At 55.1% G+C, this 26,165-nt stretch overlaps 2 protein-coding genes across 5 annotated transcripts; one reads left to right on the top strand and one right to left on the bottom strand.

Moving 5' to 3' along the window:
- Positions 1-55: 55 nt before the first annotated feature.
- Positions 56-18,572, top strand: PLD3 (phospholipase D family member 3). Of its 4 annotated transcripts, XM_059666531.1 has the most exons (13): positions 58-155; positions 5,100-5,225; positions 10,358-10,448; positions 10,537-10,611; positions 10,696-10,838; positions 11,300-11,483; positions 12,840-12,960; positions 13,044-13,171; positions 14,481-14,681; positions 16,548-16,687; positions 17,242-17,407; positions 17,898-17,997; positions 18,077-18,572. In XM_059666531.1, exons 3-13 carry the CDS (start codon positions 10,422-10,424, stop codon positions 18,262-18,264), a joined length of 1,473 nt encoding a protein of 490 aa, XP_059522514.1. In that variant the 5' UTR covers positions 58-155; positions 5,100-5,225; positions 10,358-10,421; the 3' UTR covers positions 18,265-18,572. The 4 variants fall into 4 exon arrangements, with proteins under 4 accessions (XP_059522516.1, XP_059522514.1, XP_059522515.1 ...); XM_059666533.1 differs by lacking the exon at positions 5,100-5,225 and having other exon boundaries at positions 56-155; XM_059666532.1 differs by lacking the exon at positions 58-155 and having other exon boundaries at positions 5,091-5,225.
- A 631-nt stretch (positions 18,573-19,203) lies between these two features.
- On the bottom strand, positions 19,204-25,436 carry HIPK4 (homeodomain interacting protein kinase 4). Its single transcript, XM_059666534.1, has 4 exons — positions 24,961-25,436; positions 22,745-23,101; positions 20,332-21,165; positions 19,204-19,813 (listed from the first exon to the last, which is right to left on the bottom strand). The coding sequence occupies exons 1-4, from the start codon at positions 25,423-25,425 to the stop codon at positions 19,634-19,636; spliced, it is 1,836 nt and encodes a 611-aa protein (XP_059522517.1). The 5' UTR covers positions 25,426-25,436; the 3' UTR covers positions 19,204-19,633.
- Between the last annotated feature and the right edge of the window lie 729 nt (positions 25,437-26,165).

Here is a 26,165-nt window from a genome sequence, read left to right as displayed (position 1 = left end):
AGCGGGGAGCGCGGCCAATCAGAAACGCACAAGCGAGGCCCACGCTGACCCGCATTCCAGCCAGAGTGCGCCTGCGCACAGCGGGGGTGTGGGGCCAGCTCCAACACCGAGGGTTCGTGCCCGGCTGGGTGCTGGAGTGGGAGCGGGCAGTGCAGGTACTGTGCGATCTGGGGGCGCGGCGCCTCCGCTGCCCTCCTTGTGTTGTCACCTCGTGTCGGTAATGCGTCTCTACCCTTATGTTGTTCTCGGTCCTTTTATATCGCCATTCCTCCCTTACTTAAATTGTCACCATTCCCCCTCTGTCGCTGTCACCTTCCTTCTGTCGCCATCAAACCCCTTAACTCGCTGTTGTCCCCTTGAAGCGCCCATTGCCACCATAGCGCACAGTTGTGCCTTGTAGTCGCCATCGGCTTCTTATGTCGCCTGCTAAACTGTCATCATACACCCGTGTCACCTTCGCACGTCTCCTGTCACCCTCACCTTAAATCGCGTTCATGTTCCCCTGTGTTATCCTCGCCCCTATGTCACCATCTCTCCCATGTCACGTTTGCTCCTCTAGCTGTCACCCTCCTTGCCTCATGCTTCTGGTTTTCCCCGTAAGGAGCAACGCTGCCTTACAGGGTTCTTTCCCTCCACATCTCCAGCATTTGCCCGTGTCACAGACTCACCACCATGCGGGGTAGAGCCAGAATCCAGCTCCCCCACTAAACCTCTGGGTAACCTTGGCTACCAGTCACACCTTTGTAATCCAAGCTTCCTCCTCTATGAAATGCACACAGGACACCTACATCAGGGGTGATTGGGAGGATTCTGCCAGTTTATTCTTGTGTTATGTCCAGCTTGACATGGTGATTTGGGCTAATATTGTTAGTAACCATGTCACTCTCACCCTCGTCCAATCACCTTCATCACCTCCTCACTGTTGCTCTCTCCCTGCTCCCACCTCTTCATCATTGCTATGGCGTCAGTCACACACCGTGTACCATGCGTGATACCCTCTGCCATGGCAGCCACCCCACATCACGATTTCCATATTGTCCTCACATCTGCCACAGCACCACACTTGAGGGGGTGGCCCATCAGCCATCACGAATCTTGCTCACGTAAATAGTTAATCCTTATCTCTTCACCTTGTTGGACTGAGAGATCTCTACCCCAAAAATGAGAGCATTTAGCTGGTATAGTGGTGTGAGTTGAGGAGCGGGTGGGGGGTGGGGGGAGACTAGAGGAAGCTTAGACCCAGACCTCCCTTGACTTCTAGAATTGAGGATACAGAGAGATGAGGCAGGTCCCACCACACCTCAGTCAAACGTCAGCAACCCTGAGTCCCCAGGTGGAATGGTAAGTATCTTATTTAGTCAGCTTGCCTGCATGAGGTAGGACAGTGGCTAGCAGTGTGTCCCTGGGATCTGCGACACCCTGGTTCCAATCTTGATTCTAGCATTTATTTTTTTTAATATATATATTTTTTATTTTAGAAAAGGGAGAGAGATAGAAACATCAATGGTGAGGGAGAATCATTGATCGGCTGCCTCTTGTATGCCCCCTACTGAGGATTGAGCCCGAAACCTAGGGCGTGTGCCCTGACCGGGAGTCAAACTGTGTGACCTCCTGGCTCATAGGTGGACACTCCACCACGGAGCCATGCCGGTCGGGCGATTCTAGCATGTCGTACTGAAATAGCTGCATGACCTGGCAGATAGCTTAATGTGCCTGTGCCTCAGTTCACTCCTGCAACACAGGAATGAAAACAGAAGTTATTCACTCAGCAACTATTCAGAAAGCACGTTCTACATGCCAACCCTGTGCTAGGCACTGGGCACACATCAGTGAACGAACCTAGAGATCTCTGGCCCCATGGAGTTTACAACCTAGCAGGGACAAGAGACAATTAGAAACAGGGAAGTAGATTGTAGGATGTTTTAGGAGGGGGGGTGGGGACTGCACGATAAAGGTTGTAGTTTTAAATAAGGCGGGCAGAAAAGGTTTTCTGATATGGTGGTGTTTGAACAAAGACCTGGATTAAGGGAGAGTGGTGTGGCTCTCCCTTAAGGCAGAGAGAACAGCGAATACAAAGGCCCTGAGGGAAGAACATGGAATATTTAAGGGGTAGCAAGGAGGCCAGTGAGGGAGGAGAGGGCTGGAGGATGAGGTCGGTGGAGTGCTGAGGGCCCATCAGCTTGGCTCTGAGTGAGGTGGGCGGGAGCCACTGGAGGAGTTGGCAGAGAAGAGGGACACCATTTGATGTGATGTGACCCAAAGCAGCGGCAAAGTACCAAGGATGGATCGGCAAGAGCAGCCTGGTTGGAAGGAGAGCCAGAGGCCTCTTCTTAAAGCTGCACTCATATATCCTTTCTATTTGGAGGACGCTTCAAATGTCCCCCTCAAAGATTGGGAGGGAAAGGGATATTGGTAGTTTTTGAGAGGCCAAAGCCACCTCTGGGTTCATCTGCTGTTGGGGAGGGAGGAGGGGAGGGCATCTACGGAACTGCAGATAGTAAACAACAGGAGAGGCCCCTGTCCACCCCTGGGCCTGAGGCAGACTGAGGTCAAATCCTGGCTCCACTGTTTCCTGGTTGTGTGCCAATGACTTAATCTCTCTGGGTCTTTAGTTCCCTTATCTGTTAAATGGGGCTTTAAAAAAAATAATTAAATGTATAAACTGCTTAGATCAGTGCCTGGTTTGATAAACATAAGGAACCCTACCTTCTAGCCCAGCCATGAGCAAACTACGGCCCGCGGGCCGGATCCGACCCGTTTGAAATGAATAAAACTAAAAAAAAAAAAAAAAAAAAAAAAAGACCGTACCCTTTTATGTAATGATGTTTACTTTGAATTTATATTAGTTCACACAAACACTCCATCCATGCTTTTGTTCCGGCCCTCCGGTCCAGTTTAAGAACCCATTGTGGCCCTCGAGTCAAAAAGTTTGCCCACCCCTGCTCTAGCCCCACATCCTGCACTTTCACAGGCGCAGGCCTCCCTTGGAGCTGCAAGGAAAAGACAGTCTGTTTCTTCGCTGCCCATGAGTTGGTTTGTCAGTGTAGTATCCTGGAGCAGAACTGAGCTCTGTTCAAATTCCGGGCCAACAAACTGACACTACGCAACCTAGGTAGTCATTTCCCTGAGCCCTGCCCTGCATCTGAAAAACAGGGCTAATAATGCTTTTCCCCCCAGATATGCTGTGTTATTTTTGAATTCAGATATCCACCATTTTCTGTTGTAATACCACCATCCTCCTCCCCTGCTTTCTTTTTCTCCAAGACACATTTTATGTTTCATTCATTTATCTATTGTTTCACTCCCGCCCCCTCCGCCCCCAAATGCCATCTTTACCAGGGATTTTGTTTCTGTTCTATGCTGTATTTTCAATTTCTAGACAGGGCCTGTCAGCAGGTAGTCACTGAATAAATACAAGTTGAATAACTAGATGAGTAAGCTGGCCACTGAGCACCTGCCATGTACGCTCCCTGTGTTGGGTGGTAATGGGGACATAAACGTGACTGAGACAGCCTCACTCTGCCCTCGTAGGTTTCACAGTCCAGTGGGAGACAGTTCCATCACCAGGCAGTGACGACCCAGAGTGGTCAGGGCTAGGATGGAGAACCTCGGGGGACTGTCAGAGCCCAAAAGGGGTACCTGAACCAACTAGGGGGTGAGGGAGAGCTTCCTGGAATAGATGGGACTCTAGTTGATAGACGTGAGCAAGATGAAAGGAGAAGCTGTGGGAGGGTTGGCGGTAAAAGTGGTTTCAGTTCAAGGAACCGAAAGATATTAAAAATGGCTGGGTCATCAAGGATGGTGAGAGTAAGTTATTAGGGAAGATCGTTCAGGACTCAGATCCACAGTGAGGACACTGGGGCCCACGGGGAGTTTTTGAGTGGGGATGGAAGGCAAGTCAAACTCGGAGGGGGATTGGAAGGGTTGAGTGAAGGCTGGAAAGGAGGTGGCCGGAGAGTCCAGGTTGAAGCCATGGGAGAGATAAGGGAGGGGGGTGGGAGAGATAAGGGGTGGGTGAGAGACCGTCAGGAGGCCAAGTAGACACATGGGGGGTCTAGGACGAAGCCCAGGGCTCCCTCGGAGTCAGGGAGGGATTTCTGGAGGAGCTGGCACACAGGATGAGACCTGAAGGATGGGCAGGACGGCTGTCCTTGAAATGGGGGTGCAGAGGAGGAGCAGATTTGGGAGAGATGCTAAGGGGAGTTGGGGACATAGCGGGTGTAAGGGGATTGGGGACACCTTGAGGGAGGTATCTAGAAGGCCATGAGACTTCCAGACTGGAGTTCAGGGAGGAGGTGAGAGTTGGAGATGGCTTTGGTGTCAGAAAGGGGACCTGAATCTGTAATGGTGGGGTCCCTAGAGGGCATGGCACTTCGTCCTGAAGGCAGTGGGAACCCACAGAGGGGTTTTTAACAGGGAGGGGACAGCTTAGACTTTGAATTCCAAATCAGAAGTATTCCCATTCATGATGGGTTTTATTTGTTTTATTTTGACCTATTTAATTTTTTTTCAGGCCGGCACCTTCTAGGGAGGAGTCTTTTGAAATAAAGATTCTGCTAAAAACAAAAACAAAAAAGTTACAAAACCAAAGCTCTGTTTTGTTTTCTGTAGACAGAAACTGTCTGTTTAACCACAGACAGTTGATTGTTCAGTCCAAAGAGGTCTGCATGATCAGGGGGAAATTGGCTCCTTTAAACACGAGAACATTCCAGTTTGAGCCACATGGGAGGTCCATGGGTTTGTGGGTGTTTCCTGGCGTGTGGCCTGTCCGGGGCTCCACGTGCGCTTCAGCAGCTGAGTGGCCCCCACTCTCCTTTGCACTCAACCTTGAATCAACCTTGAATTTTACTCTCAGGTTGAGATGCCATGACCTGCTCCTGGTCCACCTGTTCTGGGCTTAGAACACAAGCTGGTTATCACTGTATATAAAAAAAGTGTCACAAGGTCTAGAGGGACAGCTGAGAAAATCCTTTCTCAGAGATTTCCGTTCTACTCCATTTCTTCTGTTTTTAACAGACATTTCTTGAGTGTACAGTATGCTGGGCATTGGCAGGGCGCGGGGGCAGAGGAATAAACCAGACACAGACTTCGTTTTTCAGGGGACACACAAGATTATCGGTGATCAAATAGGGGACGTACAGTTCTCACCAGCCAGCTTGTATCGGAAGTGTGCTGTGCTACCTGCCTGCCGTGGATGGATTCATTGACTTCCCAGCAAATGTGAGGTTGGTATATACGTGGCTCACTGTCTGAGAATGAAAGTAAGGCTCAGAGAAGGGAGCCTCTTTTCCCAGTGACACACAGAGCTGAGACCTGGATGCGGGGCTCTGGGACTTTGAGATCCACCCCCATATACCATTCGGAGATCCCCCAGCCACTGTGCCCCAGACAGTGTCTAAAACTGTAAGATGATCCCATTTCATAGATGAGGCCAGCAGGGCTCAGAGAAGTAAAGCCCCAAGCCTGAGGTGACTCCCGAAGGAAGTGACAATGTGGGATTTGAACCCTGGACTCTCCAATCCAAAGCTGTGGAGGAGGGACCAAATCTTCCCAACCCCACCCCCCACCCAGGAGTGGAGTGTTCGGGGAGCTGTACTATGTGTCTCAAAAGCCTTGTGGGTTTTGCTTCCTCCTTTCCTGCGGTCTGTGGTGTCACACAAGCGGGGAGGACACAGGTCAAGGGGCAGGACATTCCCTGGGCTGGAGAGGTGCAAGGAAGGGGAGCAAAGGACCAGCCTGGTCATTGCACTGGAGCCCGGGGGGCTTCTAGGAACCTGGGAACACAGGAGACCAGCTGAGGACATGCCAGCACCTGCCAGCCTGGCTGGGAGCCCTGCTGCTCCAGCCCTTCAGTTCCATCCTGCCTGCTCCCCCTGGGACCTGGGGTGGGAGCACCGGATACTTCTCCAGCTGAACTCACAGTCCTTTTCTGAAGACTAGAATGTGGGGGGAGGGCACTCCAGCTAGGAGCCCGAGCCTCATATTTTAATCTCCATAGACGTCCTATGTGCATTTTAAAAATTAAATACAACTGAACTGCAACCACCTTGGCTGGGGTTGGAGGTAGTAATGATGCCTTTTTTCTTTTCTTTCTTTTTTTTCTTTTTTTTTGGCTGTTAGCCTTGACACATCACATTTATTCAGAACCTCTTACATGCCCATTCTGTGCGCTTGATATGTATTAATCCTTTAGTTTGAAGGATCCACCTGGATAGTTGTTGTTTTTTAATATATTTTTATTGATTTCAGAGAGGAAGGGAGAGGGAGAGAGAGATAGCATGTGCCCTTGACTGGAATCCAACCTGGGACCCTTAAGTCCGCAGGCTGATGCTCTATCCACTGAGCCAAACCAGCTAGGGCCATTCATTCTTTATTCCTGCTCTTTTCCTCAAATTTGCTCCTCCTTAATCTTCCCTAGCTCAGCTACTAGCATCTCCATCCTTGAGTTGCTCGGGCTCAAACCCCTGGAGTCATCCTCCACTCCTTCCTTTACCTGGATTCTGCATCCAATTGGATTAGAGATCCCATCAGCCCCACCTTTAAAATGTAACCAGACTCCATCCAATCTTCTCCTAGTGGCTGCCCCCACCCTGGTCTCCCTGCTCCAGCTCCTGTACCCCCTTCCCCAAGTCTGCTCACCACACAGCCAGGGGGAACCTGCAAACCACACCAGTTGCCCACGTGGCCTTAACAAGTTACCACAACCGGGGTGGTTTAAAACAACAGAAGTGTCTTCTCACAATTCTGGAGGCTAGAACCCCAAGATGAAGGTGTTAGCGAGGCCATGCCCCCCCCCCCCCCCCCAGGCTCTAGGGGAGATCTGTTCCCTGGCGCTCCCAGAATCTGGTGGCTCAAGGCATATCTGGGTTTACGGCTACATCACTCCAATCTCTTCTGTCTCTCAGAGACACTTGCCCTTCGATTTAGGGCCCACCCAGATAATCCTTTATTCGATCAGATCTGCAAAGACTTTTTTTTCTTTTAATTTAAATTTTATTTTTCAATTACAGTTTACATTTAATATTATTTTGTGTTAGTTTCAGGTGTACAGCACAGTGGTTAGACAACCATATACTTGATCACGTGTTCCCCTGATATTTCCAGTGCCCACCCGGCATCACGCACAGTTATTACAATATCACTGACCATATTCCCTATGCTGTACTTGACCTCCCCGTGACTATTCTGTGACTGCCAATTTGTACTTCTTTTTGTTTGTTTGTTAATCCTCACTGGAGGATATTTTTCCCATTGATTTTTAGAGAGAGTGGAAGGGAGGGAGGGGGAGAGAGAGAAACATCGATGTGAGAGAGACACTTCTGTGCACAGACTGCCACTAATCAGCCACACTGGCCAGGGCCCAATTTGTACTTCATAATCCCTTCGCCTTTTCACCTCCCCTCTGGCAACCATCAGTCTGTTCTCTGTAAGGACCCTTTTTGTAGATGTCACATTCACAAGTTCCAGGGGTAATGCCCACATCAGATATATCTTTTTTGAGGCCACAATTCAACCCACTACAACACCAAAGTTAGAACCCTCCTCTACTCAGGCCCTGTCTTCACCATGGTCCAGGTAACCCTGTATGACCTGCTCCTGTCACCTCCCAGACTCATCTCTCCCTCTCCTGCATGCCTACTGTACTAAAGACGCACTGGCCTGCCCTCTGCTTGGAGCACTTCCCTCAGGAAGACCATGTAGCTCCTTCTCTGAGAGGGCTTCTCTGACTTAATTAAAATTGCAAACAACCCCAACCCCACCCTTACCCCTATCACTCTTTCCTGATTTTCTATAGTACTTATTACTATAATTTACTTATTTTGCTTTTTGTCTGTCTTTCCTCGTGTCTGTTTTGTTCACAGCATTATCCCCAGAGCCTAAAACAATACCCAAGTACACAGGTACTCAATAAATATGTGTAAAATTCATGAACAACCTTATGAAAAGTGCTATTATTACCATGCCCATTTTTCAGATGGAGAAACTAAGGCACAATTGCATTGTCATTTTTCAAGGTCATACGGTCACATAAGTGTGGCGGCTCATACATGAATCCTCATATATGGAACCCACTTCTCCAGTACTAGTGTTTTGCTTTGATGAAAGTACAACAGAAGTTACAACTAAACCCCTCATTACAGTCCCTGTAATCACTATACTAGTAGAATTTGAAAGCCAAAAGGTCACTAACCTTTCAGTGAACTCCCTCTATTTTCTTCCTATTTTCGGTTTATTATCGGTGTCCCGGTTCCCCAGGCTCAGTGTGTTCAGTCCTGTCCCTCACCTCTCCAAGCCTCACTGCTCCCTCAGTTTTGCTCTTGTTCATCTCAGCTTTCCTAATTTCACATCTGCTGTTCCAACCCCTTAATCTTAATACATTTCTCACCAAGGCCTTTGCAAATAAATAAACGGCAAGTCCTGGCTGGTGTGCTCAGTGGTTAGAGTGTCAGCCCAAGTACCAAAGGGTCATGGGTTCAGATTCGGGGTCAAGGGCACCTACCTGGTTTGTGGGTTCACTCCCAGCCCCTGATGGGGGCTCATGCAGGAGGCAACCAGTCCATGTGTCTCTCACATCAATGTTTTTCTCTTTTCCCACTCCTTCCCTCCCCTCCACTCTCTCTGAAAAGGCGAGGGTTAACAAAAAAACAAAAGCGGCAAAAGTTGTTTCCTGCCCCATACCTCCTTCCCCCACCCTGAAACCCTGCTACCAACCACCTCTAAGACTTGTCTCCTTGCTATCTTCTGCTCTGGTGATCTCAGGATACCGTGGTCTGTTGCCAGTTCTTGCTGGATCCATTTGCCCCGTCTCCATTTGTCTCCCTGCAATGAGAGGATGAGTCTAGCTGAGCTCTACCTTCCCCAGCCTGGGATCCTGAAAATACAAATATATTAAAATGCAATTCTAACCCACCCCCAAGTCCCACTCTCAAAGCAACCACTTCTGACGCTCTTCTCTCAAAAATATGCTTTTCTGCATTTATCTGTTAACTTCCTGCCTGGCTGGGGGGAGGGGGTCCTGCCCCCCATTCACTGACAGAAGTGGGTGGGGAAGGGTTCTCCAATTTATATCTCCCTGGGAGACAGGAGACTGAGAGGTAGGAAACCCAGCCTAACTGCGAGCCAGAGCCTGGATTCAGAAACAAAATTTTTAAAAATCCCTATCAGTTGGCTTTTAAAAAAATGATAAATCAAGTAAAATAGACTCCAACAGAAAACCCACCGTCTCCTTCCCCCGCCCTGCTCTTCCCACCCAGAGCGTGGGCTGTCACTCAACTTTGATGTCTCCATTGTATTTTATAAGTTTTAAAAACATTATCTTATGTATTTATGTTTGATTAGGCAATGCATGCCCGTGGTACCAAACTTCACAAGGTTTGTAGAGAGAAAAGATGGGGGGGGGGGGCGGTGTCTTTTTTAAATTCTCACCCGGGAGTGCGTTTCTCACCGACTCCAGAGGCGGAGAAACATCCCTCGGCCGCCTCCACAGCGCCCCCTGCGGGATCAGAGCGCAGCGTCTTCGCTGGGCGGCAGGAGGTTCTAACCAGCCCAGCCCCGGCGGGGCGCGGGGTCCTTTTCCTTTACCTGTGGCTTCCCTGCCGGGCACGGGTGGCTCTGGGCTCGGTGCAGCAGAGTCCATCCGCCCCCCATGCACTCTCCCCGCCAGGCCAGGTAGGCGGGACCATACCTGCGGGCCCGGCCCCCGGTCCCTGCGCAGACTCCCTGCTGCACAGGCGGAGCCTCCTGGGTCCCGCCCCCGCCTTCCACTCGCCCCAGTTCAGCCTGTTGGGGCAGAAGCTGGGGCCCCGCGGAGTAGCAGCTGCAGCTTGCCGACCGAAGCCGAGGCCCCTCCGGGGTAGGGGAGGGGAGGCGGGCTGGGGGGATGGGCTGGGAGCTGGCGGGGGGCCCAGGACGGTCCTGGGCTCCCGGCCTGCGCTGGCTGGTGGGTACCTGGGGGTCAGAACGGAGGAGGCACCTGGAAAGTGCCCCCTGGCTAGGAGAGCCAGGCACAGAGGTTTGGGGCTCGCCGAGCTGACCCCATCCGAAGCTGTCTCTGGGAATGTCGAGATTAGCGCTCAGAGAAGGCAAGGTGCTGGTGGGTTGCAGAGCGGGCACTGAAAGGGCGGCTACCGCATGTCGTTGGGAAGAGAGCAGAGGCGTTAGAGCTTGAGGGATTTCGAAATCCCTGCTGACCAGCGGTCTGCTTCCTCCTTTTGGGCTGGCGGGCTCCGTGCCATTGACCCCCGTGATCATGGACAGAACCCAGTGGATCCCGTGAGCCCCAAGACTCATCCGCCTTGTGTGGTGTCATCCAAAAGCCCAGAACACCCCCACACAGTGCCAGCTTTTGTTCCCACAGTTTGGAGACCCTGATACACCCACTTTCCTACCTGCACTCTGCGTGCCCCCGGCTGCCTGGCAAGATGAAGCCTAAACTGATGTATCAGGAGGTAGGTGGATGGGGCCCCAGCGGGGAGGGACTGGGCACAGGGGAGAGTAGGGGCGCCCATATCACCCCCAAACCACCTTGTTCCCCAGCTGAAGTTGCCTACTGAGGAGTCCGTCAGTGAGCTGCCCATGAATGAAATCGAGGCGTGGAAGGCTGCCGAGAAGGTAGGAGCCCACGGCCCCCCTTGGTCTGTCTCAGGCATGGGCCGGGCTGTGCCCCCTGGGCTGGCTGACCGCCTCTTCCCACAGAAAGCCCGCTGGGTCCTGCTGGTTCTCATCCTGGCTGTTGTGGGTTTCGGTGCCCTGATGACTCAGCTGTTCTTATGGGAATACAGCGACTTGCATCTCTTTGGAGCCAACCAGCCCCCAGCACCCTGCTATGACCCCTGCGAGTAAGTGGGGAAGTGGAGAGCCTGGAATGGTGGGGGAAGAGGCCCTGACAAGTGAGGGACACTTAGACACACCAGGAAGGGCCTGCCCTCAGCATCAGCCAGTGCCCATGACTGTGGGGTGATTGCAGACTCCCAAGTGCACCACGGTTCTTCCCTCCGTGCCCACCCCCATCCCCGACACTGTTCCCATGGCAGCCACAGCATCATCGTCTGTCCAGGTCTGTGAAGAGACAGGCACACACAGACACACACTGCACCATCTGTCCACATCTGCGGACAGGCATCCCCACGGACATCCACATACACACCTTCCTTTCACACCTCCAGGTAGACAGATGCCTGAATTCAGAGAATCATGACTACAGGCACGCACAATACACAGCCTTCCATCCTGGGTGGGCAGACAGGTGGGCTCGGGGTCTGCTATGTCTGATGCCAGCCGCCCCTCCCCCGTCCCGCAGAGCAGTGCTCGTGGAGAGTATCCCCGAGGGCCTGGACTTCCCTGAGGCTTCCACTAGCCACCCCTCCACCAGCCAGGCTTGGCTGGGCCTGCTCGCCCGGGCCCACAGCAGCCTGGACATCGCCTCCTTCTACTGGACCCTCACCAACAATGACACCCACACTCAGGAGCCCTCTGCACAGCAGGTACCTGGCAACCGGGCCCTGGTGGGAAGCAAGGGGACAGTGGGAGGCATTAGGAGTGGGGGTGCAAGGGGTTTTCCTGCAGCCCAGGAGACAGGTAGGCATGTCTCATTCAACGGGTTGGACACAGGTGTTTGGAAGCAACTGTCTTCACATGGCCCTCTGGACCGGGGTGTTTGTCACCGTCCCCTGTAGGCCTCTGAGTGTCGGGTGCGGGTTTGGTTACGAGGGAGTAGGCTGGCAGATGCCACTTACTCACAAGCTGCCCCGACCCTGTCACCCCAAGAAATGGAAGAGCCGCGTGAGAAACAGCCCAGCCTCTAGCCAGGCTGCCGCTTCCCTTGGGCAGGTCACTTCCACTCTCAGGCTTCGGTTTCCTCACCTGTGGAACGGGGCCAGTGTATAGCACCCAGCCCTTAGGAGGATGGAACGGGCTAATCATGCAAACTACAGCGCGGCGCCTGACACAGCCAGCCCTTTATAAGCATTTGTTATTAGTATATGCTTGTGGTCTGCAGACAAACTTAAAAGCCATCAAGCTTCCAGGTCTGGGAAGGAGCAGTCTAGGTGGATCACCCCTTCGTTGAAAATCACAGAAGTTTCCCCTTTTCTTCTCTTTCTGCTGCCTCTTTCTGTGAGAAATGGGCTTAAAATTTGTTCACACTGTGGGGCTCCTTAAGCACTACCTGAAAAAAATTACAAAAGTTAGAAATGATAGGTACTCGCACTCCTTGCTGCTCCCACTGGAGTGGGTCAAAGCGCAAGCACAGGCCTGGGAGGCAGACAGCCTGGGTTCGAGTCCTGCGCCACCACTGAGTCCTCCGGCGCTGCTTCCTCACCTGCACCTCGAGATGTTACTCAGACTTGCCCCCTCAGTGAGAGTGGTGAGAATTCAGTGAGTTCAGATGTGAAGGGGCTTGGAACAGGCCCCTCTCAAGTAGGAGCTAGGGAGTCGTGGGCTGTTACTATTACTGTTATTGGCATCACCGAGCCTCACCTGTACCTTCCCAGACCCCCAGCCTAAGCCAAACCCCCAGTATCATGTAAAGTGCCTGGAGGCCCCTGTGGTACCAGGCAGTGACACTTCCAAGGTAGGACCTTGGGAAGGTCCCTGGAGTGGCACGGGAGTGGCAGGGAGGCCCTGACGAAGCTCAGAGCGGCCAGTTATTGAAACAAGTAAAGGCTTTAATATCCTAACCTATAAAGCCATCCCTGGGCACACTGGCTGATGTAAAGCCTGCTCACTCCTGATCTCATCTGGAAGCCCAGCATCAAACAGCCCCATGGGGTGCCGTGTGGGGCGGGAGAGCTGGCTGGACCAGCCCCTCAGAGGCTCTGCTCCTCCCACCCCCTCCCAAGGGTGAGGAAGTCCTCCGGCAGCTCCAGACCCTGGCACCTCGAGGTGTGAAGGTTCGCATCGCTGTGAGCAAGCCCAGCGGGCCCCAGCCCCAGGCGGACCTGCAGGCCCTGCTGCAGAGCGGTGAGTTGGGGGCAGCTGGGTGCAGGCTGGGCTGGGCTGGGCTGTCCAAGCCAGCCCCTGACCCCCACTCCTGTCGGTTGCAGGTGCCCAGGTTCGCATGGTGGACATGCAGAAGCTGACCCATGGCGTCCTGCACACCAAGTTCTGGGTGGTGGACCAGACCCACTTCTACATCGGCAGTGCCAACATGGACTGGCGCTCCCTCACCCAGGTCTGCCTGCACCCTGCCCACCCGCCTTTCCAGACCACTCCCCGCTCACAGGTGCCCAGCCTCCAATTACACCCTCTTCAATCCCAGAGTTCTCTCTCCAGTCCTCAATGGCTTCCTTCCCACTTTCTACCAGGAAAGTCCCCAAATCCAGCCCTCTACTGCCCTCCACCTGTCATGGAAGCTTGGGGCTTCCTCTGGTCCCCAGTGACAGCGGCCAGGCCCTCTCCAGGGCATTCAAGGCCCAGTCCACCCATTTGGGCTTCATTATTCATTCTCTGATGCCTCCTCTAAGCCCAGCTCTGCTCTGGGTAACGCTGGGAACACGGAGGTAGCAGATGGACTACCCAGTGCAGAGACAGGCCAGTCACCAGGTAGTGTCAGCCCAGAGGAGTCAAGGCTGGGATGGGGGAAGCACCAGCAGAGAGGTCTGAGCCAGGAAGGGGGCCCCAAGCTGGGGTATCAGAAGGGCTCTCAGAGGAGGCATTAACTAACCTGATAACTGAAGGATCTGTAGGAACCAGCACAAGACAGGATAGAGGGCATAGCTCAGGCAGTGATCATTTGCTCAGTCCCTAATCTCACCATCTCCTTGGGGAGATGCTGAACATACAGCTGTGGCTGAGACATCCCTGCTGTCTTTCCTTCCAGTCCAGTGGGGGGATGGGTTTGCCACCAGAGAGAGTGATGAGGGAAACCCAAGGGACCGTGAGAGCTCAGAGGAATACCTGAAGCAGTCTGGGCAGTCAGGGGAGGCTTCCTGGAGGAGGAAACTATCAGCTGAAACCTAAGAATAAGCAGGAGCTCCCTCATTGGAGGGTAGAAGTGACAGCATATGCAAAGGTTCACGAAACCTGGAGCTTTGGAGTGACACTGATTTTCATAAAAATTTGACTAAAGATATTAGTCTTGAATCAAGTTCATGCCCATTCCAGGGCTTTAAATGGAGGTCTGGGGGTTGGGGGGAGCTGAGGGGCAAAAAGAAGGGAGAGAGTCCAGCCGGTGTGGCTCAGTGGTTGAGCATCGACCTATGAACCAGGATGTCATGGTTCAATTCCTGGTCAGGGCATGAGTCTGGGTTGTGGGCTTAATCCCTAGTGTGGGTGTGCAGGAGGCAGCCAATCAATGATTCTCTCTCATCATTGGTGTTTCTGTCTCTCTCTCCCTCTCCCTTACCCTCTGAAATCAATTAAAAAAAATATATATGTTAAAAAAAAAAAGAAGGGAGAGGGGATTTTGAGGGGCATGGGAAGGAATGGGGCTGCTATGGACATGAGGCCACTACCCCAGGCCCAGCACTTCCCTCCCACAGGTCAAGGAGCTGGGCGTGGTCATGTACAACTGCAGTTGTCTAGCCCAAGACCTGACCAAGATCTTTGAGGCCTACTGGTACCTGGGCCAGGAGGGCAGCTCCATCCCGTCAACCTGGCCCCAGTCCTATGACACCCTCTACAATCAAAAGACACCAATGGAGATCTGCCTCAACGGGACCCCTGCTCTGGCCTACCTGGCGGTGAGTCTGAAGGAAGAGTGGCCTATCACCCCCTGGCCACATGCCCTCACGGCCTCCATCCAGCCCTGCCCAGAGATTGGTGGGGAGGGGGTCCGGACCACTAGCCCTCACTCCTGCTCAATCTACTTAGTCAGGGGCCTGGGCTGTATCCCAACCTCACTAGGCCTCAATTTCATCTAGAAAATGTTTACAACCTCTTAGGGCTTGCATGGACCCAGCTATACCTCCCCATTAGCCCTAAATCCAGCTGAAAATTCAGTTCCTCAGTCACACTAGCCACATTCCAAGTGCTCAGTGGCCACATGCAGCAAGCGGCCACCTCAGGACAGTGCAGGTCCAGACACATTTCCATCGCTGCAGAAGTTCTGTGGGCAGCGCCGGCTGTCTCTGTGGCAGATGCTGAGCACTCTAGACAAGGCAGTGCTGTTGTGGAATTTGTTTTGTTAATTCTCATACAAGGATATTTTTCCATTGATTTTTTTTTTAGAGAGAGTGGAAGGGAGACGGAGAGACAGAGAGAGAGAAACATCGATGTGAGAGAGACACACCGATTGGTTGCCTCCCGCACACCAGGGATTGAGCCTGCAACCGAGGTACGTGCCCTTGAGCAGAATCAAACCTGGGACCCTTCAGTGCATGAGATGCTCTCCAACCAACTGAGCCACACTGTGCAGGGCAGTGATGGCGAACCTTTTGAGCTCGGCGTGTCAGCATTTTGAAAAACCCTAACTTAACTCTGGTGCCGTGTCACATATAGAAATTTTTTGATATTTGCAACCATAGTAAAACAAAGACTTATATTTTTGGTATTTATTTTATATATTTAAATGCCATTTAACAAAGAAAAATCAACCAAAAAAATGAGTTCATAGGTTCGCCATCACTGGTCTAGGGCAAGGCACTGCTCTTTTTAGCTATTGATATTTTCACTAGTTGGGGTGGCCAACCTCGTCCTTCAGTCCCCCCAAACAAGTCACCTGGCCAAGCCCAGTCATTGTGGGGGGGCCATACACGGTGTATGGATGCTGGGGTCCTGTACTCCAGTGGTCTCCCACAGGGAATTGAGGGTTCCCCCTCTCAGAACCTGAGTTTGCTCACCTGTCCTGAGGCTGGAGAGAGCTGGGTAAAGGGCCTGGTGTGGCATGGGCACACGAGGGTGCCCTCAGGGGGGCCCGGGAGTGAATCAGGGATGAAAGCGCTTAGAGCAGAGGTCCTCACACCTGAGCGTGCAGCAGAACCAGTGGGACTGCCCTAGCGGTTTGGCTCAGTGGGTAGAGCATCAGCCTGTGGACTGAAGGGTCCCAGGTTCAATTCCGGTCAAGGCACATGCCTGGGTTGCGGGCTCAATCCCCAGAAGGGGCGTGCAGGAGGCAGTTCATTGATGTTTCTATCTCTCTCTCCCTCTCCCTTCCTCTCTGAAATCAATTAAAAAAGAGAGAGAGAGCACCACCGGGAATGCTATATCACCGGATTCCTGGGCTCCACCTCAGCACCCTCATTCAGGAGGCCATGTGTAGTGAGGTCCACAAACTTGCAATTCTAACAAGTTCCCAGTTGATGCTGTTAGTGCTGGATCGGGGACCTTTCGTCTTAAACCACTGGGTTAGAGCATAAATTCTGGAACCAGACAGCCTGGTTCAATCCTGGCTCTGTTTATCAGCTGTGTGACTCAGGCAAGTCACTTACCCTCTCTGCGGCTCAGTCTCCTCACCTGTGAAGTGGACGTCATAAGCATCCTTCCCCTTCCTGGAGGCTGCAGATTCAGCAAGACCACAGGACCCGGCTAGTGACAAGCTGCCTGTACACGGGTCCATTGTGATGGCACCCCTGGCATGGCACACGTCTTACCTGTCCCCTCGCCCCCAGAGTGCGCCCCCACCCCTGTGTCCGAGTGGCCGCACCCCAGACTTGAAGGCTCTGCTCAACGTGGTGGACAATGCGCGGAGTTTCGTCTATATCGCAGTCATGAACTACCTGCCCACCATGGAGTTCTCCCACCCGCGCAGGTACTGCTGGGCGGGCGGACAGGGAGCCGCTGGCGTGGGAGAGGGCGTGGAGGGGCCCAGAAGGCAGGCAGTGAAGCCGAGGCAAGGGGACAGATGGAGGTGAGGCGATGGGGGGAGGCAGAGAAGACAGGTAACAGGGAGAGGGGCCTGGGTGCTCCAGACAAGGGCGGAGGGGTCAGAGAAAAGGATGAGAATATTGGGGTTAGGGGAGTGAGATGGGGACTGGAGGCCAGAGGCAGGGGGTGCAGGATTTCTGGAGTGGGAAGCAGGGAGCATGGGCTGGAGACAGATGAGGGCCTGGGGAATGGGGGCTAAGAGTTTTCAGGGTTGGGGGGCTCAGAGAAAGTAGTAGGAACAGCAGACAAGATGATGGAAAGGCTGGGTTGGGGGGGCAGGAAGGGGAGCCAGAATCAGGGAGTAAAGGATGTGGTATTTAAGGAGGCAGGAACAGGACCTGGAGTCAGAGATGAGTGGTCTTAGGGTTTGGGGGCTCCATAAAGCTAAGAGTGAGGCTTGCGGATAAAGCCACCTGTACCCTGCACCCCCGCCCCAAGGTTCTGGCCTGCCATCGATGATGGGCTGCGGCGGGCTGCCTACGAGCGGGGCATCAAGGTGCGCCTGCTGGTCAGCTGCTGGGGTCACTCTGAGCCGTCCATGCGAGCCTTCCTGCTCTCCCTGGCCGCCCTGCGTGACAACCACACCCACTCCGACATCCAGGTGGTAAGCACCTGCCACAACCCACTCCTCAGCCCCCGTGCTGGGCCGTCCCGGGCACATAGTACTTGTGGAGCTCTCCTAACAGACAGCCCAGAGTGAACCGCGCGGTGACGGGGAGACCATGCGTGAGGCCCAGGTTTGGGGGGGCAGGGTGGAGGGTGAGGGTGGGATGGGAGTGCCCAGAGGACACACCTGCCCCAGCCTGAGGGGTCACGGAAGGCTGTCTGGAAAATGGGACATCTGAGGTGCGGCCTACGGGGCCGTTCTAGAGGAGCCCCTCTGGGAGTCACTAGAGAGGGAACGGTGGCAAATGAAGTCATTGGGCCTCCCAGCCGGCGTTGCCTGAAAGCCACCCCTCCAGACCCTGCTCTGGCCCTGTGGTTTTCACGGATTCCCCAATCCTACAGACCTGTCCCCATTCCCTACCCCATACCCGGGGGCGTCTCTAACCCACTGCACCTCCCACAGCTTCCCATTCTCCCCTCTCCCCCAGAAACTCTTTGTGGTCCCTGCGGACAAGGCCCAGGCCCGGATCCCATATGCCCGAGTGAACCACAACAAGTACATGGTGACGGAGCGCGCCGCCTACATCGGTGAATGTCCGAGCACCGCCGGGGGCTGGGAGGGGGTCCAGGCACTGCCACAGGCCCTGACTCTGCCCCCTCCCTGTAGGAACCTCCAACTGGTCTGGCAGTTACTTCACAGAGACGGCGGGCACCTCGCTGCTGGTGACACAGAACGGGGAGGGCGGCCTGCGGAGCCAGCTGGAGGCTGTTTTCCTGAGGGACTGGGACTCCCCTTACAGCCACGACCTCGACGCCTCAGTCGACAGCATGGGCAATGCCTGTCGCCTGCTCTGAGACCTGTCCCAGCAGACAGGCTGAGGCCTTCAAGGCCCCCACACACCCAGATGCCCTGGGTCGTGGTCCCTGTCCCCGTAGCCCTGCTTCTGTCTGTCCCGTTGTGGCTCCACAGACCCCCTTGCTCTCCCACCTCTACCTTGGCCCCCGGCGGCCTGACGCTGTGGCCCCAGATCCCAGCTGAGCTGGGGGAGGGGTCAGCCCCAGAAGAAGTGGGGATGCATGCTGGGCCAGTCCCCCGGCCTCCTCCCGCTCCCAGAGCAAAGAGGGCCCAGGTTCTAATGAGAAGTAAACAACTTGTCTGTACAGTCTCTGCCTGACTGAGTGGTGTGAGGCAGGGTGTCGTCGGGATCGGGGACAGCCAGCATGGGCCTCTGGTGGGGACATGAGCATGTACACTGAGCTCTTAACATGTGCTGGAATGTACCTAGCACATAGCATGTGATTGACATGTGCTGAGTCTTCAGGGGTGGCCTGCCATTGCTGAGCATACAGCATGAGGCCCACTAGTTTAGCATGTGCTGAGCTCTCAGCGTGTAACCACATAAGCTGGCATGTGTAACTGGCATGGGCTGGCATGTGCTGAGCATGCAGTGTATGATGACATGCTAAGTGTATGCTGAGCGTCCTGTAGCCAGCACGGGTTAGTGTGTGCCACACACTCGGCGTGCTCCCAGCAGATGAACCATCGCCATAGCCCAAGGGTGGACTCGAATGTCTAAGCACTGGCACATGCACCAAGTGTGAATTTGCACCAGCCAAGTGCATGGCCAGCCTGTAGTGACAAGGACAGGTAAACACACAATGAGACCTTGGCATCTGGCAAGCTTGGATGGGCACCTGCCGGACACAGTGTTCTGTGGGTGGTTCTCGTGTGCTTGTGTGCCAGGCACTGTGCATATTTAGGGATTGGGTCAGTGTGCCAAGCACAGCCTGTCCCAGTGTCCTGGGAGCCCAGCCTCCAGCCTGAGCCAATGGCCAACTGGGTGCAGCATCAGAGAGCAGGCCTGGGCACCAGCCTGAAACCCGCCCCCCGCCCCCCCCCCCCCCGCCCCAGCACGAGGACAGGCATGAGGCAGGGCTGTGAACAGTTCTTTATTGAAATAGGCAGAGACAGCAGGGCCAAGAACGTGCTCAGGGCCAACAGGGTGCAGCCACCTCTCTGTGCCCCTCTGATCGAGGTGGTCACAGGCCAGACACCAAGGCCCTCCTGTGTTTGGGGGTATGTGCAGGCATGCACTGTGGGTGGGGGAATGGGAATTTCTGGATAACTTTCTGTAAGAATGTGTGGGTTCAGGGGATGGCTCTGAGGAAGGGATGCCAGCCCAGCTAGCTCAGCCACCAGTGATGGGTAGAGGTGGGGTCACCATCAATGCTGCCCGCCGACATGCTGCAGAAAGCTGGTGGTCCGGGGTGGACCATGTGGGTGGGTATGGCGAGGTGGGAGCCCCTGAGCCCGTGGGCCCCTGGTGCCCTCCAGGGCCCAGTCTGGCTCACTAAGCCATTCTCCAGGACAGGTGCTGGGGTCGAAGAGCTCAGGGCTCGGCCTCTGTGGGGTAGAAGAGAGGGCATCAGCCAAGAAGCCACCATCCTGCCCCTCATGGACGCCCTCCTTCCCACCTGACCCCTTGCCACTTCCTGAAGACGATTCTATACCGTTGCAATCCTCGTCGCATCCTGGGGCTTCGATAGTGTGTGCTGAGACCAGTGTGTCCCGAGGGTGTGTTAGTGCCTGCTGGGGCTCTGTCACATCTTCCGAGGGTGGGTGAGCATGTGCGGGGCCTTCGTCACTTCCTCCAGCTGGGTGACGTGCCCTGAGTTTTCACACAGCCTGACGGCATGTTAGTACGTGCAGAGCCTCGCACATCCTAGTTGTGTCCTGAGTGTGGGTTAGCGTGTGGAGCCTGGCAATGATCCGAGGTTGGGCTAGTGTGTGTTGGACTCTGAACCAGCTGTTGGCAACACGTGTGTGGGGAGCCAAGGCCAGGTTCACCCCACCACCCCCCGAGCTCTGTGGGCACCCCTGACCCCAGAACCACCTGCACCCTTCCTGCCCGCCTGACTCACCTCAGCATCCATCGTCATGTCCTTGACGTCCGGCCCGTCCCCGGCCCGCTTCGGGATGGTGGGCGGCTTTGCGGAGGCCCCGCGGTGCTCCCCCTCTGCCCAGCCGCTGCCCCGGCAGGGCCCCTCCTCCTCGGGCGAGGCCTGGCTCAGCCGGATGAGGTTGCTGAAGTTGGAGTCGGACTTGGAGCCGGTGGGCGGCTTGCGGGCCTTGTGGCGGCCCACTAGCCGGCTGCCGTAGAAGGCCAGGATGGGCTCGGGGCCCGAGTCGGGCACCCGGAGGCTAGCCACAGCTGCCTTGAGTGGGGCCAGCGCACTGGGGGTCTCGCCCCACAGCCCATGGCCCGCCTCCTGCAGGCTCAGGTCATCCAGCTGGTCAATGGCCCTTTGCATGCCCGGCGCCTTCTCCTCGCGGAAGAAGGGCCCACTGCCCGCCACGCTGCTGAGACCCACGGCCTCCTCCTCCTCCGCCAGGCGGTAGTAGGGGGGCCCCTCCTCCGAAGCAGCCACCACAGGCGTGGGGGGCTTGCCCTCCACCTGCAGCGAGAGGCGGCAGCTGCGCAGCGACAGCTGGTAGTAGCGGGTGGTCTCGTGGGCACTGCGCAGCTGCTGCATGGACACGAAGGGGTGGCGCAGGGCGGCACTGGGGCTGATGCGTTCGTGCGACTCCCAGGTCAGCATGCGCTTAATCAGCTCCACCATGCTCTTGAGGTCAGCGTGCTCGGCCAGCGCCTCCCGATCCTGGAAGGTTAGCCGCCCAGCTGCCCCGCTGCCATTCACCGTCTCAATCTGGTCCAGTGACTTGAGCATGTACTTGCGGCGCTCCAGCGGGCGTACCTGGTGGGACACACACAGTGGGCAGGGGTTGACACCACACCGAGGCCGTGGGCCCCAGTCGCTCCTGTAACTTCCAGCAGGCCCTGCAGTCTGGCCCAGGGCTCTCCTGTTGCTATGAAGTCCACACATCTGAATCCTGATTCCAGTTCTGCCTGTGATCTGACTTGAAGCCCTCTTGCTGCTGGGAGGGCCAAACCTGGTCCCTCTAGTCCAGTGGTTCTCAACCTTCTGGCCCTTTAAATACAGTTCCTCATGTTGTGACCCAACCATGAAATTATTTTCGTTGCTACTTCATAACTGTCATGTTGCTACTGTTATGAATCGCAATGTAAATATCTGATATGCAGGATGGTCTTAGGCGACCCCTGTGAAAGGGTTGTTCGACCACTAAAGGGGTCGCGACCCACAGGTTGAGAGCCGCTGCGTCTAGTTGAATCTAGAGCCCTGTTCCTGCTGGAAGTGCACTGCCTGTGTGTTTTGGTCCTCCTGTCATCTAACCCAGAGTTATCACTCACTCAGTTTCACACCTCACTCCAGACCTCCAGTCCTCCCCGGAACTGTGGGCCCAGCCCCTCCCAGCGAGCAGCTAGCAGAGGAACCGCCCTAAGCCTCTAGTCCTCCTTGGAATCAAACCCAGGTCCCTTTTGCTGCTACAGCTCCCACACTCCATCCCAGGCCTCCGGGCCTCCCAGTGGTTGAACCTCCTTTCCACACTAGTTTGGCAACCCCCAGGCAAGAAGCCCTTAGAGGAGCTGCCACATCTTTCAGTCTCATCTTTGGTCTCACCCAGACCTCTCTTGTGACAGGTCCTGCAGCTGACTCTCCCAGACTCTGCACAGGTGTGTGACTGTAGCCACAGAGGCGGCAGACAGGCTGCCTTCAACGTCCAGTCCCCTGGGCCTCATTTAGATCCCTCACACTGCACGCGTTTGCCTGACCCCAGATCCGCAGCTGGCAGAGGGGCTACCCTACCCTTCTGTCACACTGTGGTATAACCCAGACCCCTCTTGCTGCAGCAGCCCCCAGAGTGACCCTCAAACTCCCAGTCCCACCGTTGGTCTCATCCCGATCTCTCTTGTGACAATCCTCACAGCTGAGCCAAGCTTCCAGACCGCCCTGAGGCTAACCTAGGAGGTAAATGCTCTTCTCCTCTCATTTTCTAGATGAGGAAACTGAGGCACAGAGAGGTCAAAGACACTTGTCCAAAGTCACACACCTTGGAAGACGGAGCGCAGAGCTCAGATTCAGACCCTTACTAAATACAGGCACTTTCTAAAGTGCTTTATACGTGTTAACTCTTTAAAGTATATTTTTATTGATTTCAGAGCGGAAGGGAGAAGGAGAGAGAGATTAGAACATCAATGATGAGAGAGAATCATTGATCGGCTGCCTCCTGCATGGCCCCTACTGGGGACCAAGCTCAAAACCTGGGTATGTGCTCTGACAGCCCTAACCGGGAATCCAACCGTGACTTCCTGGTTCATAGGTCGATGCTCAACCACTGAGCCATGCTGGCTGGGCTAGATTTTTTTTCTTTATGCAGCAGCCCCCACACTGCTTGCCCTCTTTGCCCCCCTACCTTAGTCTCAGCCAGATAGTCAGCCGAAGACTTGAGCTGCCAGGGGTTGGTGGCATCAGGGTGGAGGTTGCGCTTGAAGAAGTGGTGGGCCTTGCGGGCGGCGTGCAGCAGGTGGGGCTTGGGCAGGCCCTGGGTCTCACAGATGTAGCGCACCTGGTCATACTCGTTGTTGCCAGGGTAGAGCGGCCAGCCCAGGTGCAGCTCGGCCATGACACAACCCAATGACCACACGTCCACTTTCTCACAGAAGGGCAGCCCCAGCAGAATCTCGGGGGCCCTGTAGAAGCGCGACTGGATGTACGGCTCCTTCACGTAGCGCACCTCGCTGAAAATGCTGGCGGAGCCAAAGTCGATCACCTGTGTGGAAAGGGCGCCCAGTGGGCAAGGCATGGAGTGGGGACAACCGATCTGGGCCTCAGCTGGCATCTCTCCCAGTGTCTGTCTGCTTCTACCTTTCGTCTGTCGCTGTCTGTTAGTCTTACCGCTTATGTCGCTACCTGCCTCCTGCAGCCTTTGTCGCTGCTTTGTGTGTCGGTACCTCTGTTTCTGTTTCTCTCCGCCAGAATGGATGCCTGTGAGCATTAAACCCCTCTCTTGCTCTCTCACCCCACACCTTGTCCATCAGCAAATCCTGTTGGTTCCACCTTCTGAACAGATCAAAAATCTGCTCACTGTGCATCAAAGCCACAGCCCGCCTGGTCCTGCCTCCATCATTTCCTGCCTAGACAGCTCTCCCTGCTCCCGCCTCTGCCCCCAGCCTGTTCCTCACATGTGCTCTGAGAGATCCTGTGAACACCTGAGTCGGTCACATACCTCCCGGCTCAGCATCCTCTTGTGGCTTTACTACATCCTGTGATAAAAGCCAAAGCTCTCACCACAGGCCCGAAGGCTCCTACAATCCGCCCGTCCCACTCTGCCCTCAGCTCCTCCCACTTTCCCCCTCACTAACCTGCTCCAGCCACGGGGGCCTCTCACTGTTCCTTCAATAAGCCCGATATATTCCCAGCTAAGGCCTTTGCAGGGCTGTTTCTTCTGCCTGGAATGCTCTTTCCTTGGATGTCCGCATCGCTCACCCTCGCCTCCTCAGGTCTTTACTCCAGTCACCTTCTCAGGGAGGCCTCCCCGCACCATCCTATCAAACACCAGTCCCCTCCCCCTCCTCGTCCCCTTCCTGGCCCTCTGCTTTTCTCCATAGCTCTTAACACCATTTCACAAACTATATGTTTTATATTTTTATTGAGTTCATTGTTTCTCTAACCAACTAGGATTTGAGTCCCATGAGGGCAGGATTTTGTCTGTTCACTGCTGAGTCCCCAGATGCCTTGAACAGCGACTGGCACAGAGCAGGAGCTTAGAATGAATGAATGAATGAATGAGTGAATGAATTTTTTTTTAATCAATCATTGTCTTTCTGTCTCATTTGTATCTCTTGTTCCTTCTTTGCCGCTTCATGGCTTGTCTGTGTCTCTCCCCTCTCAGTGTCTCTCTCCATGCGTCTCTAAGTCGCCCACTAGAAAGACACCTCCCAGCAGCCCAGGTCCTCCTCATTATCAAGCACTGTTAGCACCCACACAGGTCTGACATTCATGTAGCCCTGACTCCACAGCAGCGCTGTGCTGGGGGGTGCCAAGGGCACAGTGGTGGCCAAAATTGCCTTGGCCCTGCTCTCACGGCGCTCCTAGCTCCTATCATCAGGGGACAATAACAAACCCAGAAACAGACACAAGGGCAGGGGTGGGACGGGGGAGCCCAGGAGCTCTGACAGGGTCGGGGGTGGGACGGGGGAGCCCGGGAGCTCTGACAGGGTGGGGGTGGGATGGGCGAGCCCAGGAGCTTGCACCCAGCACAGGGTCAGGCCCAGCGCAGACATTCAGAAAGTGTTTGTTGACAAGCAAACTCACTGTGACGAGGTATGGCACTGTCACCCTCCAGTTGCTCAGGCCAACAGGCATTTGTGCCCCCTCAAGTCCTCTCTTACACTTCATATCAGATCCATCAGCAAACCCTGTTGTCTCCATTTCCAAAACCTATTCAGACCCACCGTGCCCCTCCTCCCACTACCCCACACAAGCCTAGTCCCGCCCACCATGTCTCCCACCTGGACTGGGCGGTCACCCCTCACTGTCTTCCTGCTCCTCACAACCAGAGCGCCCAGGGCTGGGGAAGGCTGGGAGGAGACGGGACAGGAGATGCCGCCACCCAGGGCGGCCCCTCACCTTGACCCTGAAGGGGCAGCGGGTCTGGTCGACCAGCATGATGTTCTCGGGCTTGAGGTCGGCGTGGATGATGGCCAGTTCCTTGAGCCGGGCCAGGGCTCTGAGCACCTGCAGGGTGACCGTGCGGATGTGCCGGGCAGGGAGAGGCGCAAAGTTGTTCTCCTTCTGAAATTCAAAGAGGTTTTGCTCCAGCAGCTCGAACACCAGGTAGAACTTGAGGGCGTCGTGGAAGAACTCGAGGAAGCGGATGACGTGGGCCTCCTCGGGGTCCAGGCCCCGCACGCAGCGCAGCAGCTTCAGCTCGTTCTTGATGATGCGGTTGCGGTAGGCGTCGTTCTTGAGGATCTTGATGGCCACCATCTCGCCCGTGCTTCGCCGCCAGCCCTTGGCCACCTCCCCGAAGGTGCCCTTGCCCAGCACCTCGATGATGTCGTAGCAGTCAGTCTCTGACTGGATGGTGGCCATGGCGCCCCGGCCGCCAGACGCCGCCCTGCCGCCGCCTCTGCCCCACCTCTGTGTCGAAGGCCTCCTGGCCCTCCTCTGCCGCTGCCCTCGAGGTACCCCCAGCGGGGGAAAGAGAACGTCACTCGTGCCTACTACCCCTGTGAGGTCTGCCCTCACCTCCCGGGCACTTCACAACCCCCTGGGCCACACGGGGAATATGCCAAGAGTTGCACCCCTCCCCCAAAGCCCTCCTGGCTTGGGACGAGGGGCCCCAGGCCCCCCCAAATGGGTTCCAGCGTTGCTAAGTGGCTCCGGTTCTGTTGTTGGAGACCTGAGCCCCTCGCTGGAATGGGGGTGGGGTGGCAGGTTGCACCCCCTCCCCCACCCAGTGGCGGAATCTTGAAGAGGTTGGACAAGTAAAGGATCCATTGAGAGGGGAGTCTGATGGTGGACCTCAGGCAGAAGCAAGGAACATTCCCAAACAGGTGAGAAAAGGCAGGTTTTCCTGGCGAAAGGGGTGTGTGTGTGTGTGTGTGTGTGTGTGTGTGTGTGTGTGTGTGTTTTCAGAAAATACCTGCCCCAGCCTGTGGCGACATGGGGGAAGGTGTGGCCAAGGTGGATTCAGGTTGAGTGCCAAGCTAAGGAGTTTTGGGACATTGTTCTGAGGGCACTGGGGAGACACAGAAGGGCTTTTGAGTGTCAGAAAGCTACTTGTGTGAAGAAAGCTGAATCAGAAGGGGCGAGAGTGGAGGCCCTGAGCC

Source organism: Myotis daubentonii, chromosome 15 (genome assembly GCF_963259705.1).
Source record: "Myotis daubentonii chromosome 15, mMyoDau2.1, whole genome shotgun sequence".
Classification (NCBI taxonomy): Eukaryota; Metazoa; Chordata; class Mammalia; order Chiroptera; family Vespertilionidae; genus Myotis; species Myotis daubentonii.
The sequence above is the reverse complement of the archived record's forward strand: the minus strand, read 5'-3'. Positions and strand labels throughout refer to the sequence as shown.